This window comes from Equus przewalskii, chromosome 1 (assembly GCF_037783145.1).
Source record: "Equus przewalskii isolate Varuska chromosome 1, EquPr2, whole genome shotgun sequence".
Taxonomy (NCBI): Eukaryota; Metazoa; Chordata; class Mammalia; order Perissodactyla; family Equidae; genus Equus; species Equus przewalskii.
The window spans coordinates 84,702,852-84,724,026 of NC_091831.1; the positions used below are offsets into that span (position 1 = coordinate 84,702,852).

The 21,175-nt window shown below is 48.7% G+C and overlaps 1 protein-coding gene across 3 annotated transcripts in view; it reads left to right on the plus strand.

The window, feature by feature from the left end:
- Positions 1-21,175, plus strand: part of GRID1 (glutamate ionotropic receptor delta type subunit 1) — a 671,187-nt gene that overhangs the window by 416,222 nt on the left and 233,790 nt on the right. For all 3 annotated transcript variants that reach the window (XM_070616293.1, XM_070616307.1, XM_070616296.1), the window contains one exon: positions 8,224-8,277. In XM_070616293.1, the coding sequence (XP_070472394.1) occupies positions 8,224-8,277 (54 nt within the window). The remainder of the gene's footprint in view (positions 1-8,223; positions 8,278-21,175) is intronic.

Consider the following 21,175-nt stretch of genomic DNA (forward strand, 5'->3'; position numbering starts at 1 on the left):
ATCCTTTGGCAACCAGAGGACCACCTGACCCAGGAGTTCTGGGGTTGGGGTGGCAGGAAACTCTAGGATCTAGGACCCAACTTTACAGAAATCCCTGTGACTTCCCAGGTCCACTCTGTAGGGCTTGACACCATCTGTGTCACCTTCCAGCTCAGCTCTCGCTTTTGCGTTAAATGTCTGTAAAAAGTGCCAAGAGCAAGTTTGCCTTCTCTTGGTCCCCAAGTTGGCATGATGCGCTAGCAAGTACACGGGCTTTGGCGTCTGAAAGGCCCTGTTGTGCTGCCTCAGTTACGCTGACCTGCTGGGAGACTTTGGGTCAGTTCCCCCGTCTGTAGGCTCAGATCAGAGCCTCTTTCTCTGGGCTGTTTGGGGGAGTCAGTGAGATGTCATGTGTAGAGGGCTCAGCTCGGGGTGTGGGGGAAGGAGGTGTGCAGTAAGTGCTGGCAGTTGCTCCCAGCCTGCTGCAGCCAGCCCTCACCTCCAGCCGTTCCCAGCTTCACCCTCCTTCAATTCCCAGGCAGCGGGTTCAGGTCTTCCTCAGCAAAAGACCCCTTTTGGGGTCCCTCAGGGTTTGGAAGCTACACAGGGTTAATTCTGCCATGCTTTCCCCAGATGGCCTCATATAGCTGAAGGTGATGGCTTCACCTCCATCATCCCCCAGAGCCCAGCCTCCTTCCCGCCAACACACACATGCTAAGCTGATGTTCCGTGTGCTCAGGTGGCTGTGTTTCCTGCTCCCGCCAAAGATGAGGGCCCTGGGCTTCAAGGAGTCTCCAACAGAGCGATGGATGAGGTGGGAAGAGATAACTCACGCTTGGTTGGGAGGGGCTGTCTCCTGGGAAGAGGCTGGGAGAAGAAACTGGAAGAGAGACCCACATAGGGTCCAAGATTCCCCAGTGGGATCTAGGAGTAAGGATGGAGTCAGAAATAGAAGCCATAGACCTGGAGAGAAGCTTAGGCACTTTTCCAGGGAAAGCAAGGTCCCAGGAGGTTCTGGAGATGAGGCTAGGGAAACAGAAGCAGCTTGGCCAGAATCTTGGGCCCTCTTCCTGAGACGGCAGGCCCCTGGGAAGCCCAGAGTAGCCTGAGACAGTTCAGCGATATCTGCCCTCTGTGTTTTCTTGAGGTTCTGGGCGTAGCCTCTGAAACTTGGGCCTTACGTAGCTGCTTTGCTCATTTCCTTGCACATGGGCTCCTCGAATCATCCCTAGTCTTGTAGTCAGCTACTCCCCTTCCTTGCAAGTGGGGGGCATTGCACTCCCTCGTGCTTCAGAGGGGTGACATTGCATAGAGAGAATTGTTCCTAAATAGCATGTCCTTGCAAAGGCAACAGTGGGTCTTTAATGTCAGCTCAGTGTCTGTCCTTGGGAAAATGCCAGGCCCTGGGCTCCGGGGGGGATGTTCCGAAATGTTAGAGTTGGGGTTTTAAAAAGATGCTAATTGTCGACAAGCTTTCATTATCTCAAGCTCCCTGCGTTGGGGGGGTGCCTAGGTAAGTGGCCAACAATTAACACATACATAAATAATCGGTGGCATTTGCACTTTGTAAAATAAATCCTCAGCAATGCCGCTGGAAGGCTTCCATGTGGAGGTTTTTTCCACTCCATTTACCTTTCCTTTAGGCCAAGATAAAGTGAAACAGGCTCATCCTTAGGAAATGCAAGTGGAGTAATGGTCTTGGGCTTGAGAACGAGTTAACCTGGAGAAGCAAGGCAACGGTGTTTTCTCGGTTATGAGAAAAAGGATCGTTTTGTTCTCACTGTCAGGGGCCAGGCCCGGGCCCAAAGGCTCGTCTGCTGGCTTTGACATTTGTTCAGTCTTTTTGGGTAGCAGCATGACCAAGGGAAAAAAAACACAGGCTTTGGAGACAGATGGCCCCGAGTTCGAATCCAGTCTCTGCTGAGCATGAGCTGAGGGACCTGTGCAAGATTTGGGTCCACAATTAGGTCTGTGAATGGGGCTGAGAACGCTGCCCGGCTCATTAGGGTATTGTGAGGAAAGCGAGGCCTGTGGGTCGTGAAGTGGAGGAGATGTCACGCTGAAGTGTCTGGCTGGGTGTTTGATAAAAGCAGGCTCTCGTTGCCCTTGGGAATGGCTCAGACTTGGTCGTGCGCAAAAGCCTGAGAACACTCAGGAAGGGGACCAGGTTGGCGGTGCTTCCTCCAGTCCCTCAGAACCTCTGTCTTCTCTGCTCCCCTCTAGGCGTTTGGATATTAGAACTGATCCTCAGCTCCATGTGGTCAAGGGGCCTCCTGGGGCCCGTCCAGGCAAGCTGCCCTGAGCAGACCATTCCCGCCAGTGCTCTGGGCTGCTTTCTGTCCACAGAGTTCAGGAGCCAGGAGCTGGCGCTTGGTCTGCATCTACTTCTCTATGGAAACCGTGGAATCAGGGTGGCTGGGTGGCCAGACAGGATGCAAATGTCCCCTGGCTCTTAGTGGGCCCGCAGGATGACATGTTGATATCCTGCATCGCTTATACCCCAGCTCTGTTGATGCCATTGGCCAGGGGAAAGGCACCCTGAGGTTCAGACAGGACCTACTGCTCATGTCAAGGGGACACTTTCCCTTCCCAAAGCGTGGGAACAGCTGCCTTCCGCTTCCTTTAACAGGGGTTTCCCATGATGGCACACTTTTCTCTCAAGAGGGTGGTATGTGGTATCCGCACAAGTGTAGACGTCCAGCTGTGCCTCTGCAAGTGACGCCCCTCCCTACTGTCCCACTGCCCCATCCACTGTCCCAGCCCATTCCATGGGCTACGTGCCACCTTCAGCATCTTGATCTCTTCTGTTCAAAAGGGGCTAAACCAGGAGACGGCATGATCCTTTGGAAGCTTCCACCTCCTCAGCTCTTCTTCTAAAGCTCTGTGTTTGCCAGTCTATTGATGGACCACAGGAGCCAGGCTCTGGGCTCTGATGGTTTGGCAAGACCCTGAGGGACTCAAGGCAACAACCTCACCTGTGCTGTGTTGAGGCGTTGAGCCACTGTGGGGGCCCCTGGGGTTCTCTGAGACGTAGTGCCCGCTCCCAGGTTCTGCGTGGACCTCCCGCAGTTGCTCAGGCCTCCGCCACCTACGCTGCATTATTTGGAGGGTTGTCCCACAGCCGTGGTGCCCAGCTCCAGGAGAGGAGCCCAGTTGCAGGAAACTGGCCTTCCTGCTTGCTGAAGACGACCTGGAGTCGATCCTGAGCAGGAGGCCGGCTCCTCTCCCTTCCCCACTCCGCCCCCAGAACAAAGGGGCTTCCCTTTATTGTTGGGTTGGCTTGGGACTTCTCTGCAGATGCGGCAAGCGTTACACAATTGTAGACCCACACCTCGGCCAAGACAAGGGAGCCCCGTTTGTGCTGCCTTGAAGGGTCTGTGGACTCTTGGAGGAGGCAGAGCTACCACATTGGCGGTGGGTGTTTATTGTCGGTCGTCTTGCCATTGTTGGCTCTGTGGTGGCAGGACCGAGGCTCCTGGCTCACGCCGGGATCCAGAAGAGTTAGGACAGTTGCTGGTGGGTGACCATCCTGGTCTGTTGAAGGAAGGAAGGAGCACATGAGCGATGGTGCACTTCTACACATTTGAAAGAGACCACTGAATGATGACCATGCAGGAGACGTGAGTGGAAGGCATGGGAGGACCTGCATGTTGACTGATCATCTGGAGCGAGCTCCTGTCTGGGCTGGAAGCTTCACATGTCACTTCATTTAATTCTCATGGTAACCCCCAGGTGGGAGGTGTTTGTCTCAGGTTGGCTTCCCAGAAGCAGACTTTGAGGTGAGGATTTGTGTGACGATGATTTATTAAGAGTATTCCCAGGGGAATTTTTAAAAGAAGCAAGACAGCAGGGGAGTGGGAACGTGGAACAAGGAATGAGGGATGCCGGGGAGGGCTCGCCATCAAGCGAGGCAGTTTTGGCTCCGTCCGCAGCGGGATTCTAGAAACAGCTGAGCTCATGCTCTGAGCAGTCCCCATCAGGGAACAGGGCAGCTAGGATTTGTGTGTGTGACACCCTCAGTCCTTGGTTAGGGCTGTAAATTCCCAGGCACTTGCTTGTGAGTGCCAAGCAGTGTTCCGGCAGCCTGAGCCGTGGGTGTCTGCCACTAAGAATGAATGCACGCAGGGCGCCAATGTGCTCAAAAATCCTCATGGGATGTGAGGGGGATGTGGGCAGAGCATTGATAGCACTGTTGGCATTTGAACGCCTTGTAGGAGGAAGGGCGGCTCAGAGAGGTGGAGGAGCTCACCCAGTAGCACTCAGCTAGGCAGTGGCGGAACTGGGATTCGAACGTGTTCTGGCTGCCTCCTCTTACCTTGCTTGCACTGAGATCTCAGCCTCCATCTGCCTCAGATGTGGCTGGGGAGGAAGAGGGAAAGGACAGCACTTAGAAGGGGAATTAGTGGTGCTGGGCGGGACACTGCCCACTGGGCTGTGAGCATTTAGGGCTCTTCCCGCGGAGCTGGCGGCTCTTTAGTAATTAGCCGGGGAGGGCGGGGTGCTCTTACTAAATCTGCAGCCGCTTCTCCTTCTCGCCATCTATCTCAGCTTCTGTGTGAGTTGCACCCGGTGGAAAAGGCTGCAGCCAAGTGCTATTTATCTCCGTGTAGGGAAAAGAGGCTTAACAAATTAGCTGATGCTTAATTGGTGAGGGAAAGTAGGACAGGAAAGTTGGCCAGTGGTCCTGTGGGGTTTTCTGATCAATTCTCTCTGTCAATATCTTCCACGCATGAGTCTGGGACCAGGTGGGAAGACTCCTTAGAGTAATCAGGGCTCCCACCCGCTCCCTGCAAGGTGCCGGCCACTGAGTCAGGTCCTCTGCGCGGCTGGCTCCTGCGGGGACATGCACAGAGACTCTTACCTGTTCAGGTGCACCTGTCCCTTCAGATTCACAGAACTCTCCATTCTGGAGCGGGGCTCCCTGCCCCGGAGGCCAAGAGTCAGGGTCGGAGCTCTGAGATGACACGGGATGGCAGGCACCTCACCATTCCCAGTGAATTAGCATCCCAAGGGGTGGGGCCCGGGCGGTCCACGTTATTCAAAGCTCCCTAGGAGGTTCTTACGTGCAACCAGACTTGAGAATCACCGCTGCAGAATGTCAGTGCGTGATGGGGTCTCAACCCCCACCCATGGTCAACCTCCACGCTGATACTTAACTACGTCCCATGGCGCCGCTGTCTGCCTGCCACTCGGGCACTTCCCGCAATGAGACCTCGCTGCTCCTCAGGCAGCCCGTTCCGTCTTGAACTACTTGGAAAGTCTGAAAGTTCTCTCTTACGCTGACTTGATATCTACCTCTTTGGTTACTGGAGACGTTGGTCCGAACTCAACTCTCAGAGGCTGCAAAGAGCAATTCCAGTCTCTCTTGCACGTGACAGTTCTGTGTGTGTTTAAAGACGCCTGTACTGTCCTGGCTGCTAAGCATCGCTGGTCACTTGAACTGGCCCTTAGTTTACACTGTCCCACTCCATGACCAGATTCCAGTCTGCAGTGTCCTCCATCAAGCAGGGTAGCCCAGTAGTCAACCCCCCAAAGGACAGAGCAGACCGCCAGCCCCCTGCTATCCCGTGGTCTTTACTTAGTGGTATTACTTTCAAATCTCCTCTCCACATTTGCCCTTCTGCCCCTGGGCCGAAGTGTAGGACTTTGAGTTCAGCCCTATTAAACTATGTCTCCTTAGAGTCAGTTCCATGTTCCAGCTTTCTCAGGCGTATGACATCCTCTCAGCTCTGTGTCATGTGCAGATTTGACAAGCGTGCCAAGCGAGCATTATGGAAATGCGGAAGTGTTGGGAGTGGAGGCAAGCCGGAGCCCAGCAGTGTGCTGCTGTGTGTTCTCAGAGCACCCCGGGTCCACATCGGCCTCCCGGATTTCCTCTCCGGGCCTCTGGGCTTCTGCAGGCATGCAGGGAAGTCTGAGTGTTGAGAGGAGAGAAGCTCAGGACTGGGAGGCTGTGACTCCACCCGCCTGGGGGTCAGAAGGCTCCTCAGAGAGCTGCTCTTCTGGAGTCCTCGTGGCTTCTGTGGAGAGGGTCTGGTTTACTGAGTTTGTGGAATGAGACAGAAGGTGTTTGGGACGTGGCCCCATGCGGTATCCAGGTTCAGGGCCTGGCATCTCTCGGAACTCCGTTCTCTCAGGTGGAGGAGAGAGAACACTTGGAGTCTTCTTCCTGAGGTAGGGGAGGAGAGAGACATAACTCATCTATCCTGGGGAGGAGAGGGTTTCGTGGGGGCATGGCTCATGAAGAGGAGAAGAACCTGTGTGGCTAGAAAAGACTCTCAGGATTCAAGAATCGGGGCGAGTCGAGGAGCAGAAGTGGAACCTGCATCTCTGCTTTGTGGGAAACACTTGGGACTTGTACGGACACCATTCTGTGTGCTTGCTGCTTCTTGAGACCAAGGACTTAAAATTTTACATACCTTGACCGACAAGAGGGGGCGAGCATTATCTACATTTCACAGATGAATAGATGGAGACCAGAGTGGTTAAATGACAGCCAGTGGAGGCAATCCCCTTCCAGCCCAGTCCAGACTCCTGTCCTCATTTGTCTTTGTGGAGGCTGGCACCCTCTTATTCATAGGCTAAAGAAGGAGAGTCTGTGTCCTTCACCCAACATGGTCTAGGAAAGTCCCCCATGCCGACCTTTGGTGTCCTAGAGGGAGCAGTCCATAAAGGACTGAGATGCTGGAGCTGGCCTGGGTCCTCCCGTGGGCTCTATTTCCACTTGCTTATTGTGTTGGCCAGCAAACTTGCCCTTCCTTGTGTAGGTGTGGTTCTAACTGAACCCTGTGCAATGGCAGTCCCACTTATGGCTGGTCACTGGAACAGGCAGGCTCCTTACCCTTCTATGTCTCATCTGTCAAGAAGAATGAGTAGGATCTCTGTATTGATAAGGAAAGATATTCTTGATACAGTATAAGTCAAAAGCAGTAGTTTTATCCTGCTGTGTATTTCATGATCTCATTTTAATGAAAACGTCCGTCTGATGTGTGTATGGAGATACGTACTTGCAGATGTGCCTAAAAACTTCTGCAAGGGGACACCACAGACAATCTCTGGGGGAGGAATTTGGAGGGATAAATGGGGGCATGTTCACTACTTTAGCACATTTTTAAAAAATGGGACAGGGACAGGCGGTGACTTGAACATTTTTATTTTTCTGTATTTTTTCAAATAAAACGAGTCATAAAAACTACACTACAAGAATACAAAACTACATAAACAAACAAGGAAACAAATACATGAGGGCCACAATCTGATAGGTCTCTCCCAGGTTTGTAGACCTCTGGGCCCAGTGCCTGGCAACCACCAAGGACTTGGCACCTGCAAACTGTTGAGTATTCTTACAGAACATGCTTGAAAACTATCCGTTTCTTCTACTTCTTTCCATCTGTTGGCTTTCCAATTAAAGGAGGGAAAAAGCACTCCTAAAAACATGAGAAACAAAATAAGTACCCAGGTCCTACCTGCCTGGCCCTCCAACACGTCAATCACATAGTCAACAACATTTATTGAATGCCTGCCATGTGCTGGTTGTAGTGAAAGCTTCTGGGACACAAGTGTGACCGAAACAGACGTGGCCCTTGACTTCATGGAGACTCCAACCTGGTGGAGGAGATAGACAATAAGAAATAAAAAACTGATAACTATTCAGGCACAGAAATGACAAGTGCTATAAAGAAATAGCACAGAGTACTATAAGAGAGAGTGATGGGGTGGGGTCACTGCCCAGAAGCAGGAAAGAGCCAATTTTATGGGTCCTACAGCTGAAGGCAGCTCAGAGCCCCAGCTGCGAGCTGCCATTTTCCGAGTGTGTTCAGCACCACTGGACAAGCTGCCATAAATCCATCCTTTCAGATTCCTGACTCTCTCGCCTTGGGCAATGATGAGACTCATCCCCTAAGTGCCCCTCCAGAAAGGTGTTTGCAGGCCTTCCCGGGGCGGGGTGGGGCAGGGCTGCCCACGCCTGTGGCCTTGTGATGCCTGCAGGAACTCGAGCTTCTAACCTTGCTCGGGGCTGGTGTACGAGAGGGCGGACCAACAGCAGGAAAGCAGATGTCTGTGTTCAAATGAAGCGTCTTTTGGTGGAGGCAGCCAGAGCTGGTCCCAGGGGGGTGGCATGTTTTGTGAGGAAAAAATTCTCCAAGAACAATGTTTATCAAACCCCGTCTCGGCAGTCGTCCTGTGTGTCTGCCAGCTTCTGGCTCGCTTCTGTTCATGTTCATTTTCTCTTTCTCTCTGCAGGCCGTGGAGACCAACCTGGCTTCCAAGGACAGCCACTGGGTCTTTGTGAACGAGGTAAGAGCCCCAGAATGGTGAGGGGTGCAGCCCGCACCGAGCCCCCTGCCCCTTGGGAAAGCCCAGAGTGATCCTTTCAGGTCCGGCTCTGACTTGGGGTGCTGGAGTGAATTTCAGGGCTCCACGGTGCAAGACAGGAGGTCAGAGAGTTGGACTTGACCTACCAAGATGCTCACCTGAGGCAGGTGGGAACTGGGGACTAATCCAGACCTGAGTCCACAACGAAGTCAAAAGTCAAAGAGAAAAACAACATCAAACAAACACAGATACAGAGAACAGATTGGTGGTTACCAGAGGGGAAGGGGGTCATGGGTACAGTGATGGATGGAACCTAGACTTTTGGTGATGAACACAATGCAATCTATTCAGGAATCAAAATACAATGATGTACACCTGAAATTTAGATAATGTTATAAACAAATATGACCTCAATAAAACAAAAAAAAGAAGTGATGTCAGACATTAGATATGGGGGTGAGGTGAGGCAGCCCCTCAGGGGTCAGAGGCTGGAAAGATTAGGGCAGGTTAGAAAATGGGGTGCACGGGGGTGGGGCAAAGGAATGAGGAGGGGATGGAGGCTGCATTTCATGCTGGAGGTTGAAGGTTTGTGTGTGAGTGTGAGCGTGTGCATAAGAGTGCATGCATGTGAGTGTATGTGGGAATGCGTGTGTGTGAGGGTGTATGGATATGTGTGCATGCTTAAGTGTGTGTGTGAGTGTGTGTATGTGTGTATGTGTGGGTATGTGCATGTGTGTGCAAGTGTGTATGCATGTATGAGTGTAAATGTGTGTGCACACATTCTCATGCAACTCGTAGGGGTGGGGATCAGTGTAACCATTTAAAGAGGATGAATGGGGAGTGTGCCGTGACTGGCCATCCCACTGGTTTGGGCCCTTGGAGGAATGGGAACACCAAGGTTTCATCATGGTGTGGTCTGCTCTTCACCAGTGACACTCTGGCTGGCCCTGGCCTCCTCCAGGCTGCTGGCAGTACACGGGAGTGGCCTGTGACCACATGCCCTAGCTTCCCCGCAGATTCCCCTCTGCTCATGTATCCACTCAGGAAGCACCCACCAGCGCAGCCCGGGTGCATTAACAGAGCTGAGTCTGGGACAGGTTTCTTGGTGCGTGCTCCCATCAAAGCTGCAGCCTTCAGCTGCTCTTAAATTAACTGATCAACTTCTAATGGCCTCATTCTAGAAGATGCAAGGTTTATGATGTCGGTAATTTATTCTTTTATGATGTGTGTTTCTTCATTAGCTCAGTGCTCCTATGGTTTTGGGTGGCTTATTTTAATAATTTTGCAGGTAGTATCAGATAGTAACTGCCGGCAAGGCCTACTTTTCATGGTTTTCCTCCATAAATTCACATCTTATTAGCTCCGCGTCCACGCGGGCCTGTTGGAGACATGCGTGGTCACTGTCCATTGATCCCTTGTTGCGGATGGTTGTGCTGGTAATTAGAAGGGACATGATGGCCGCCTCCCTATTCTTTGGAGCCTGCATGAGTCCTCCTTGGTCCTTGGGAAGTTCTAATCCTCTGGGCTTTGCCAGCTTGTCTGCAGGTTCCTTGCAGTCCGGTTTCTTTGTTCTAGAGAAAGCATGCATTCCGTGTGCCCCTTAAGATGAATGTCTGGTGCAGTCTTTGTGTTTTTGGTGACTTTTCCACGTTGGATAGCCAGCATTTCTCTGCTGCCTGTCTTAAAAGGTGCTGCGTTGTTATGTTTCTAACCTGTTTTCTTTTCTCTCCCCTGCATTCCGACCCACCCCCAGCGTCCTCTGCCTGTCTCTCCTGACTCCCTCTTCAGGGCTGAGGTTAAGTTCAGACGGGCCAGTGCGAGGCACCCCAGTGCGGCTGGAACGTGGGGCTTCCTGGGTGTTACCAGGAGTCAGGTGGGGGCAGACTCATCAGAGCCCCTGGAGCAGCCTCCCCAGGAGGACGGCTCTGTCACTCCCTGCTCAGCAGCGCACCCTGGGCCAGCACACCCATGGCCCCATTGGGAGCAAAAGTCCTGTAGTTCTGTGACAGCTGTGTCGTTCTAGGCTCTATCCAAATACGGAACCACAAACAAACAGTATCCCAGGTGCTTTTCTGCTTGTCGTATGTGATGACTAGGACAGAACAAGGTGGGAAGAGAGTCAGGGGCGGGTGTCTGGTGGGTCCAGCTGTCTCCAGGCTTCAGCCGTTGCACTGGGGCCCCATCGTCTCTCTTCCTGAGCTGTTCCCCATGTCTCTGGAAGAAGTTCAGTTGCTCAGACGAGCCCAGGTCCGTGGCTCTGTCCCCAAGAAGGCCTGCGCGGTGGTCCCCAGCTCTGCCCCCTGCTTCCTTCATTCCTCACAGGCTCCGTCCTCCATTTCTCCCTCTGCATTTGACTCGCTTAATGTATTTTCCCAGATTCAAGATAAACACTTAAGGGCATGTGTTTCTGTTGCTTTCTCTACACAGTGGCTTTCTTAATGCGTCTGCCCCCTCACCTGTGAATATCAGTGCCGCATGTGACAGGCCTGTTTGGAGAAGGGGTAATTGGGTGCAGAGAAAAGCTTGTGAGTCTGTGCGCCTCACCGATAGTTTCTCCAGGTCTCTGGGCTCCACTGTGGGGACACTGGCAAGCAGTGCTGTTGGGAGTAAACTATATTTTCATGGACTGATTAAGTTACATGTTAGCTTGGTGGAGGGTAGGGGATTTGAAAGAACTTGGGGAAAGCAAAATGAACCCATAGTCATGGAGGCCACTGGGTCCTGAGTCCCTTGAGGACAGGGCCAGAATCCAGCTCATCTCTGAATCCTCCATGTCTGGTACAGAGAGTTGATTCTTGAAAAGGTTTGGTTGAAGGCAGGTGCATGTCCATAGGATAGAGCAAGTTGCTTTGATGAGCAGTTCCCAGGCAGCCTCTGAGAAAAGACAGAGGCAGCGATGAAGACCCGAGTCTTGGGGACAGAGGGGACCGCTTGGGGCTGCTCATCAGAAGCTGCCAGGTCAGGACCCATTAGACTTGACTTTGGTTGAGCTAGGTGTCTTCCAGAACCTCTTTATCAGCTGGGCTGGAGTGCTTCCTCTCCATGTGGCCTCAGCAGATCCAGGTGAGCCAGTTGTCCCTCTGGCCCAGTGACTCACAGGTGTCCTCAGTGCTGGTGGGGCCTGGACACAGAGGAGAATGTCCTCCCCGCGAGGCTCTGCGTCCAGGCAGGAGACGTGCCGCCTCATAGTCTGGCCTCTTGGGAACTTTTCAGAGGAAATTCTTTTATGGAATATGTATGTGACTTCCAGCTCCTTCCAGAACCAACTGTGTTGCAGACGTGGAGTGCTCCATTTGCTGCGGGCACCTCTCATTGTTAAACTAGCTCTTCCAGACCTGGAGACAAAGCACGCTTTGGTGGGAATGGAATAAGATGCTGAACAAGCAGCGCAATAGCATGCATAACCCTTGCACTTAGGTTTTCTCAGTGAGTGAGCTCCTGAGCCGTGATCTGTGGCTCAACAGGGGCCCAGGGGGAGGTGGGTTCTAAGAGGGACGAGGCGCAGTTGGCAGGCCCTTGGCACCCCTGCCTCCTTGCCAGCATATGTTGATGACCCCCACATCCCATGTCCATTCCAGACCTTGTCTCTGAGCTCAGACCCAGAGATTCAGATGCCGTCTTAACTCAGCCACTTGGAAGCCTCATGATCACCTCCAGCTCAGTGCATCTCTGCTTATTCTCCTCCCCCTAACCTGGTTCTCACTGTGCTCCAATCTCAGGGACCAGTGTCCCCATCCTTCTGGTTGGCTCCCTAGCCAATGGAGAAAAGCCCACATCAGGCTCCTTGCCCCAGAACCCACTCCAGGATGACCCTGACCATGCCTTTGCAGCCTTACTGACTTCTCCCCTTCTGCTCACTGTCCCATGGCTCATCCGTGCAGGCAGATCGGTGACTGGCTGCTTCCAATATTTATTTTCCTCTCCTGGCTCTGGGCTGTGCCAGGATTTCCCTTTATGCCTGCATGCCCCTCCTGAATCTCTGATTGTCAAGGACTTATCTTTCCTTTAGGGGTCTGCTAAACATGGACTCTGATGAAAGGTCTTCCTGGATTTCCCCACTAGGGTTCCTCGTTCTCCTGCTGTTGTGTACTGCTCACCCCTGCTATGTTGTGTTGGGGACCTTATGCACATCCCTGACTCCCTGAACAGCCCATAAGTGAGTGTTGGACTCCTTTCTCTCAGGTTCCGGAGTCCCCAGCATGAAGGGCTCACACGTGGAGGAGACGCTGGGTTAAGCCTCCTGCTACTGTGTCTGCCTGTTGCTTCCTCCCTTTGTTGCTGCTTGTCTAATTGCCTCCACATGGAGGAAGAGGCATTTCTAAGCATCCCACTCCTTCATGGAGTCAGAAAGCTGTGATCCTGCTCCAGGAGCTCCAGCCGTCAGTACCCTGTGCTCCATGCACCTCCTTTTCTTGTGCCTGAATTATGAGGCCCATGCGGTACAGGCTTTCTTCTGAGGCACATGCTTGCTCCCCTTGCCCCTGGACCCAGCCATTGGTAAATGGTGGAGCAGCCAGGGAGGAGGGCAGAGGGAGCACTGGCTAGGCTTCCTACAGCAGCGTCCAAATTGTGCTGGGGGAACACGTGTTCTGCTACTTTGCAGGTGATTTGTGGAAAAAGGATTCTGTGATCAAGGAGGGTGGAGAACTTAAATGGCGTGAAACAGGTGCCTTCGGCAGGCATCTTTGGTGTCTGATGCATGCCGTGCTTTCCAAGGATGAGGCGGTACACACTGCCTGCCACATGCTGTCGTGTTTCCAACACATGCCTGTGCTTTTCCTCTTGACAGGTGCTCACCTCTGTGCTGGAACAGGTTGTTGGCAGGTGGTGCAGTGTCAGGGCCATAGGGTAGAGCTCAAATTCCTCCACGTGTCCCGTGAGGCTGTTCATGAGCTGCCTTCAGAGCCCCTTCTGGTCTCAGTTCCTGCTACCTCATGTCATATAGAGCTGCTCTGACCTAAGAGGTCTCCACCACCCCAAGCACAGGGTCATCCCAGTGTCTGGACCTCTTCAGCCCCCTCTGCCCAGAGTGCGCTCCTGTTGTTGGCCCTTAGGCCCCAGGCTCCGCCTTATCACTTTCTTTGGTTTGTCACCAATAGATCCTCCAGGAGGATGCTTTGGGTACAGACCTTGACCTACCCCTGAGGGGACTTCCATCAACAGTCCAGAGAACGTGACTCCAGACTTTCAAATCTTCCTACCCCAAAACACACGCTGAGATAAAACAAATGAAAACGAGATTAGGCTACACGTGTATAATGTGGGGGAAAGGAATGCTAATGCACTAATTGAAGAAAACAAGAAAAAATACCATGATATGAAAGCTGAATCAAATAGCTTTAGGAAATCTCTATTTGGGACACAGAGAAAGAGAGGGAGGAAAAAGATTTAATTCGTTTGCTTCCTTTCATTTTGAAGTTTCCAATTCTGTTTGGATGTTAAGTCCCCATTTACAATTTGCACATTTAATTTAGTAACACTCAAAAGCAATTATGTTCGTTGTAATCGATTTGCCTGTTTCTCTCTCCAGCCCCACTGAGGGGTCCTTGAGGACAGGGACCACATCTTACCCTCCTCTGGAGCTCCAGCTGAGAACCCAGAACGAAGAACAGGAGTTGCCATTTATCAGACATTAGACAGAGCCAGGCACTGGTTTTAAGCATCCCTTTTTTAAATCTATTTTTTACTTAAAAATTAACAGCTTTATTGAGGTTTAATTCACATACAACAAATACACGTATTTAAGTGTACAACTTACGTTTGACCTATGTGTACACCCGTGAAACTGTAACCATGGTGAAGGTAGTGAGCATCTCCATCACTCCAAAAGCATCCTTGTGACCTTTTGTAATCCCATCCCTGCATCACCTTTCCCTACTCCCTAGGCAACCTGTTTCTCGCACTACAGTTTATTTGTATTTTCTAGAGTTTTATATAAATGGAATCGTTTTCTCTTTTGCTGTGGCTATTTCCTTCCTGATAATTATTTTGAAATTCATCCATATTGCGATATATAGCAATAGTTCTTTTCTTTTTATTGATGAGGAGTATTCAAATATATGGATATACCAGAATTTGGGTATCCATTTACGCCTTGATGGACATTCGTGTTGTTCTAGATTTTTGGTGACTACAAATAAGGCTGCTGTGAACATTCATGGATAAGTCTTCCTGTGGGCATGTGCTTTCATTTTTCTTGGGTGCATATTTACAAGTGGAATTGCTGGGTTGTAGGGTAGATGTGTGTTTAACTTTTTAAGAAACTTCCAGGTTGTGTGAGAATTCCAATTGCTCCACATCCTCTTCGGTTCTTGGTTTGATGAGATGTTATGATATTAGCCCTTGTAGGGGTCTATAATGGTACCTCATTGTGACTGTACTTTTCATTTCCCTGACAACTAATGATACTGAGCAACTTTAATGTGTTTATTTGCCATCTATATCTTCCTTAGAGGGGAAGCTGAGATCATTGATTTGAGAACTTTATTTTCCTTTAGTGCTATAAACTTCCCCTTAAGTGATTTGATGGTGTCCCCTCGATTTTGATATATTGTGTTTTCATTGTTATTCAATTCAAAATTCTTTTTATATTATCTTTTGATTTCTTCTTTGACCCATGGGTTGTTTAGAAGTGCGTTATTTAGTTTTCCAATATTTGGGGATTTTTTGCAGGTATCTTCCTCTTATTGATTTTCAATTTAGTTTCATTGTGGTGAGAGAACATAGGTTCTATTACTTGAATCCTTTGAAATTTATTGAGACTTATTTGATAGTCCAGTATATTGTCTTTCTTGATAAATGTTTTATGTGCACTTGGAAAAGGATGTATAATCTGTTGTTGCGGTGTGGAACGTTCTATAAATGTCAGGTCAATTTAGCTGAGAGTGTTGTTTCTGTCTTATGCATCCTTGATGGTTTTTTGGTCTATTTGTTCTATCAATTATTGAGAGAGGGGTATCAAAATATTCAACTTTAATTGTAAGTTTGCCAGTTTCTCCATGTAGTTTAATAAGTGGTTGCTTAATATATTTTAAGCTGTGTTACAAGACACATAAACGTTTAGGATTTTTATGTCCTTTTGGTTAATTGATCTGTTATTACAAAATGGCCTTCTTTATCCCTCTGCTCTGAGCTATACTTTATCTGATAATCCTGCAGCTAGTTCAGATTTATTTTGACTAGTGTTAGCGTTATGTATCTTTTTCCATCGTTTTACTTTTAACCTGCTTGTTTCCTTTTGTTTAAAGTATGTCTCTTTAGGCCATTTTGTTTTATCCATTATAAAAGTCTTCCTTTCAATTGAAGTGCTTAGATAATTTACATTTAATGTGAGTATTGTATATGGTCATTAGAGGGTGGAATCCTGGAAGCCAAGTGAAGAGACCGTTTCAGAGATAGGACTGACCGCTGATGTCAGGTGCTGCTGCCATGAGGCTGTGCTGACCTGGGGTGAATGTGCAGAAGGCTTGGAGGACCAAGTCTCTAGGTGCTTCAACTTGTACTGTTCCATTTGACAGATAAAGAAACAGAGGCTCAGAGGAGTGGACTGACTTTTCAATGTCACTTAGTAAGTGGCAGAGTCAAGATTTGAAGTTAGGTGTGAGTGACTCCAGATTTAAGAAATATATACTCTATACCACACTGCCCCTCTCTTCTCTTTCCCCTTCACACACAGCACTCACTAAATGCTAAATACATGACCAAATACCAGCAATGTTTGATTTTTTTCATAATTGGGAAGCAATAATATAGTTCTTGTCATGAAAAGTCTTATTATAAAACTTTTATTATTTATGACTGGATTTCTTCCCTTTATGTTATTTTACATATTAGCACCTTCTTTTTAAAATCTCCTATGGAAAAGGTGAAAGAAGTCTGCAAAGCCCACACAAATCAGCTAATACATGTCACATGCACAGTATCTGAAGGGAACAAACAGTATTTACTGGAAATGTACTTCCATTTGTTAATCAGAATATATCTATTTTCCTTTCTCAGCCCCAAATCTGTGAGATTTAACACTTATGGTTACAGATACATGAGGAAATTGTTATGTAATTTCATTCTTAAGCCCTTTTCTAAGCCCCAGGGGGAGGGCACTTGGAGCTGCACAGATGGCGGATTTGGGGAGCAGTACTGAGAAAGCAGTGACGTACTGTTGTGTTCTAGGTCAGTCTTTCGGACCACACCCTGGATATGATTTGGCTCCAACCCTCACCACTTCTTTGACTTTGGGCCAATTGTTTCACTTCCTTCCTTGAACCTTAACTTTTCCATCTGCTCAGTAGGGTTCATGATAGCTGCCTCATAGGAAAGTTGTGAAGATTAAATGAGATAACTCACCAGAGTGACCCATCACAGGGCCTGGCATATATTCAGTCTCTGAACTCGGTGCCAAGCCAAATAATGAGAACAGAGGTTTGGGTGAAAAGGAAAAACATCAGCTTTTATTTTCTTTGTTGGGCAAAGGGACCACGCAGCAGGCTAGCTCTTTAAGAACCGCTGGCTCCCCATTAAGAAGTGGGTAAAGGGTTTTTAAAAGTTTGTGAGGAATGTGCCTGCTGGTAGGGAATGGGGAGCCTGTGACCCAGCTGGTCAGCATTTTCCCATCGGGCAGCATCTGGTCTTGTGAGGCTGTTTGCAAGGCAGATGGGGGTGGTGAGATGAGGAAGTCTATAGGTGGAGGTCCTTGGTTGTCTGCATCCATGGTGCATGGTGGATTCTGGCGCCAGGAAGCCAAGGAGCTGGGGCCTGGGAAGCTGCAGCTTCTTGATATTCTCTGGGCATCAGTTTCCCTGTAATAAACTTCAAGGACCCGTGATTAGTCCAAACTTTAGTGTGAACCCAGCGTGAGGCCCCTGGACTTTAACAATTTGTAACTTCTATTTGGTTGTGAAGCTCAGGGAGTCAAAGGTTAAAGAAACAGATAATTACATGTGAGTGTAACTAAAGAAACAGGGAAAGAGAATGAGTGCTTTTGGTTTTAACCCCATATATGCTGGGGTCAATGTAGGGGAAATGATATCAGGGCTGATATTAATTAAAAGCCTGTAACACAAGCACTCTTAAAAGATACCTCCTCTTACTAACAAATAGCTGATGTCCTGCAGGAAAGTTCATCTTTTGGACTTAATTAAGGGCACACCCGGAGTTAAGGAACTGATGCCAGGTCTCCATGTCTTTATGAGGTGGGCAGGGGAATAGGGACATGGCTTGAGTCATTGCCTGGATGAACCTGAATTACAACCTCTGTAACTATGTTCTGGGCTTGTGGGGACCTTAGTTCTCCCTAGCTCTGCCTTCCAAACTCCTATGCATCCTATAAGACTCAGCTCAAATAACCCTCCCTGCAATTTGCAACAACTATTGATTTCTTCCATGACCTTTTCTTCTCCAACACCCCAGAGAATTCAGGCTGTGATTCTTCAGCGGTCCTTAACCTCTTCCTCCAAGTCCTGTCTCCCTACCAAGATATATAACTCTTGACAATCTATCATTCATTTATCTCCATGGACCAAATACCTATGAGGCACTGGGGATGCATAGGAGAATTTGAGGCATGTGTTCCTCACCCTGGGAGGGCTTATAGTATCGTGGGTGAAAAACATGTGTTCCTGGATCACTAAACTACAGGTAGGCCGTGGTTATAGGAGACACTCCGGATCCTCTGCAGTTTGCAGTCAAGTTCAAAGTTCAAGTTCAAGCTCAGCCAGGCCTCTACCATTACTGTGGAATCAGATTCCACGTTTCAGACGTGAGTCAGTTGTTCCCAACAAGTATATTGTCGTTTTGCAGAGTTTTGACAGAAGAATGGTTGGGAAAGGAGTGCTGACGCTTGGAGAGTTTTAAAAATAGCTTTAATTACCACGTGTAGCAAATGTGACTGAAAACTAAAGGATAGTGTCTCTACCTTTCTGCATTCCTATCCATCGCTCTTCCCACAAATGGGTTCTGATGGATTCGCATGAACTTACTGCTTGTGCCAGAAAGACCCTATCATCTGTGCCTTCTACCCTGACACTATACCTCCTTTGCCAGGCTGGATTCATCTCGCGGAGAGGCGAGAAGCAATTGTGCGCACAAACACACACACATACATACACACGCGGCTGCTGCCTTCACACGCAGCATAGGGTATAGCAGGCCCCTGGTGGGGTTCCCAAGGAGAGTCCTTTCAAAGCTGGAAGGTGGAAGCAGAAATGGAGGCAGGAGACAATTCAAGCCACCAGAACTTCTAGTGAAGTGTCTTAAATGATGTTTGAAGGCTCATGGAGACAGCAGGCTCAGCTTTCGTTCTTTCTTGCATTGTCTCAAACCAGAGGATGTTATGTGAACTGGACCAGCCTGTCTCTTAGAGCTGGGTAAAGAATCTCAAATGAATATCTTGTAGTTTCAGAAACAGGCGTGAGGAAACCCTTTAATAGTCAGTGATCAGAACTAAGATGCACTTTCCTGCATCACTGGAGACTGGCTTGTCAGCTTCGGAGGTGATGAGGGGCTGAGGGAGCCAGGTGCTGCCATCATCATGCATGGTGTTCCTCCTGGCCAGGTGCAGAGTGGGGCTCTTGGTCAAGGACTGCTGAAGAACTCACCTTGTGAGGCCAATGGGGTCTGAATGGCCTCCTCCCTACCCTCAGATTTCTGCTTGTTTGTGGTAGAGCATTGTAAGAACAGCAAGTTGAGTGATTGCCCTCAGAAGCAAGGAAACTCACATCGTTGAATACCTACTGTGTGCCATGCTGTGCTTTGGATGCTGTATAGCCATTATTTCAAAACAAATTAAGTCTGTCCATGAAATCTCATTTAAAGGGATGGCAAAAATTTTGAACCCCTTATAACAGGATAGCTTCCTCCTTGCCCTCATGAAGGTTGTGCAAAGGTTCCTGGGTTTCATACTGTCAAGATCAATCATAGAAGGATTTCTGTAGACCCTCAGGGAGTTCTAATCCACTTTGGTCCTCAACGTTAGGCAGACTGATTTTTTTTTTTCTGAGCCTGAGAGAACCTAATGCTTGGGACCCAGCCTCCATAACTGGCCACCGGCCACTCCTTTCCGATATCCCATCTGAGGACTGATGTGTATTAGGAGACGGGGAGACCCACCCCCCCACCCCCCACTGCCAAGCTCCTCTTCTGCCCCCTCTCTATCTCTGCCAGAAGCTCCTGGCTTTGGCCGTTAGGACCACACCCACTGTCTAAGCCACAGAAGCTCCACAGCCAACTATCATTTCTGAGTTCACCTGTTTGTTGAAAGAAAACGTCTTGGAGAAAGAAGAGCACAAACTTTCTGGAGCATACGGTGTTGTTGGCTTCTGAGGGTGTGTGTGAGTGCATGTGGTGGAAGGGAAGGGACAGGACAGAGGAAAAGCAGAGAAAAATTGTTCTAATTCTTTTTGACTCTTCTACAATAGTAAAACAAAATGCCTATTAGTGTGCCCATGAATTATCCTTTCAAACAGCCTCAGATATATAGTTTATTTTGCCAAATTGAGGTTTTCCTGTTATGTTCAGTTCTGTGTCCAACTGTTTTCAATTAATAATATATCATTAACATTTTATCATGTCAGTAAATAGCATTTGAGATAATATTTAATGGCCTCGTAGTAGTCTGTCATTTGGACGACATAATTTATGCAGATCTCCATTTTTGGAAACTTAGTTTAGTTAATGCTGTTGAAAGTAATGCTGAAATCTACATCCTTCTTGCTAGATCTGCTGACGTCTCTCTGGTTTCTAATGATGGTAAAAATATTGTTTCGAAGCATGAGTGATCTCAAAGAGCCTGAGCCCCTTTTGTCAGAGTGCCTGTCTCATCCCAATCTTGTGTCTCGTGAACATGAATATAATCAACATTTTTCATTTGTATCATTATTATAGATGAAAAAAGGCTCACCACATTGTTTTAATTTATATTTCTTTGCTTATTAGCACGTCAAACACTTTAAATATTTACTGCTCATGTCTATTTCTAGCTTTGTGGCTTGCTTGCTCATGTCCTCGATGCAGATATATTAGTCTTTTGTTACATGGTTTGATCTTTACAACAACCTCTGTGAGAGTATTCTTAACACTAGAGTCCAAATAATGAAACGAGGCTCAGAGAAGGTGTGAACTATCACGGCTGGATAAAGACAAGTGGGGATTTTAAGCTCGAGTTGATCTCATTCCAAAGCCTGTGTTGTCTCCATGTAGTACTTGCCTCTGAACCAGCCCCATCCTCCGGTAATGGGAGATTCATGTTGACGTATGTCTTTTAAGGGTCAACATTTCTGCACCAAGCCAAGTAAATCTTACAATTATTATATTGGACTAGATCATTTTAATTTCTGAATCAAAACTTGGCTTTGCAACTTAAAGTGACAGAGAATTTTCTGTTAACCCTAATTAATGAACAAAGAAGTCATGAAACCGTCCCAAATTGTCATCGAGTTGAAGGGAATGAGTGGGCCCAACGGCGCATGGAAGACAACATCGAGTGGCTTTTATGACGAAACCCAAGGAATCCTGCTTGTTCAAGGCCCTGGCTCTGTTTGTGGGAGTTTTCAATGGCCCTAAAGAAGGCCCTCCAAGAGGATTTGCAATGAGGGAGCAGGTGCCCCTCTTGGTCCTATAGGGAGTGGAAGCACGTCCAAGTTCTCTTCTCCCCTCAGAGAAATGCTCCTCACTAAATCCTCTTTCCCTCAATTTTAACTCCCCCGGACTGTTTATATCCTCCTGTGGATGAGAATTTTTAGAGTCAAGAAATTGCTTCTCAGTCATTTCCCTTGGCCAAGCTGCATGTGTGCCAGGCACTTCACTATGGAATTTCATATCATTAAAGCACGGTGCCTCTAAGGGAAATTCCAATTTAGCATAATGGTTCAGTTTAATAGAAAATGCC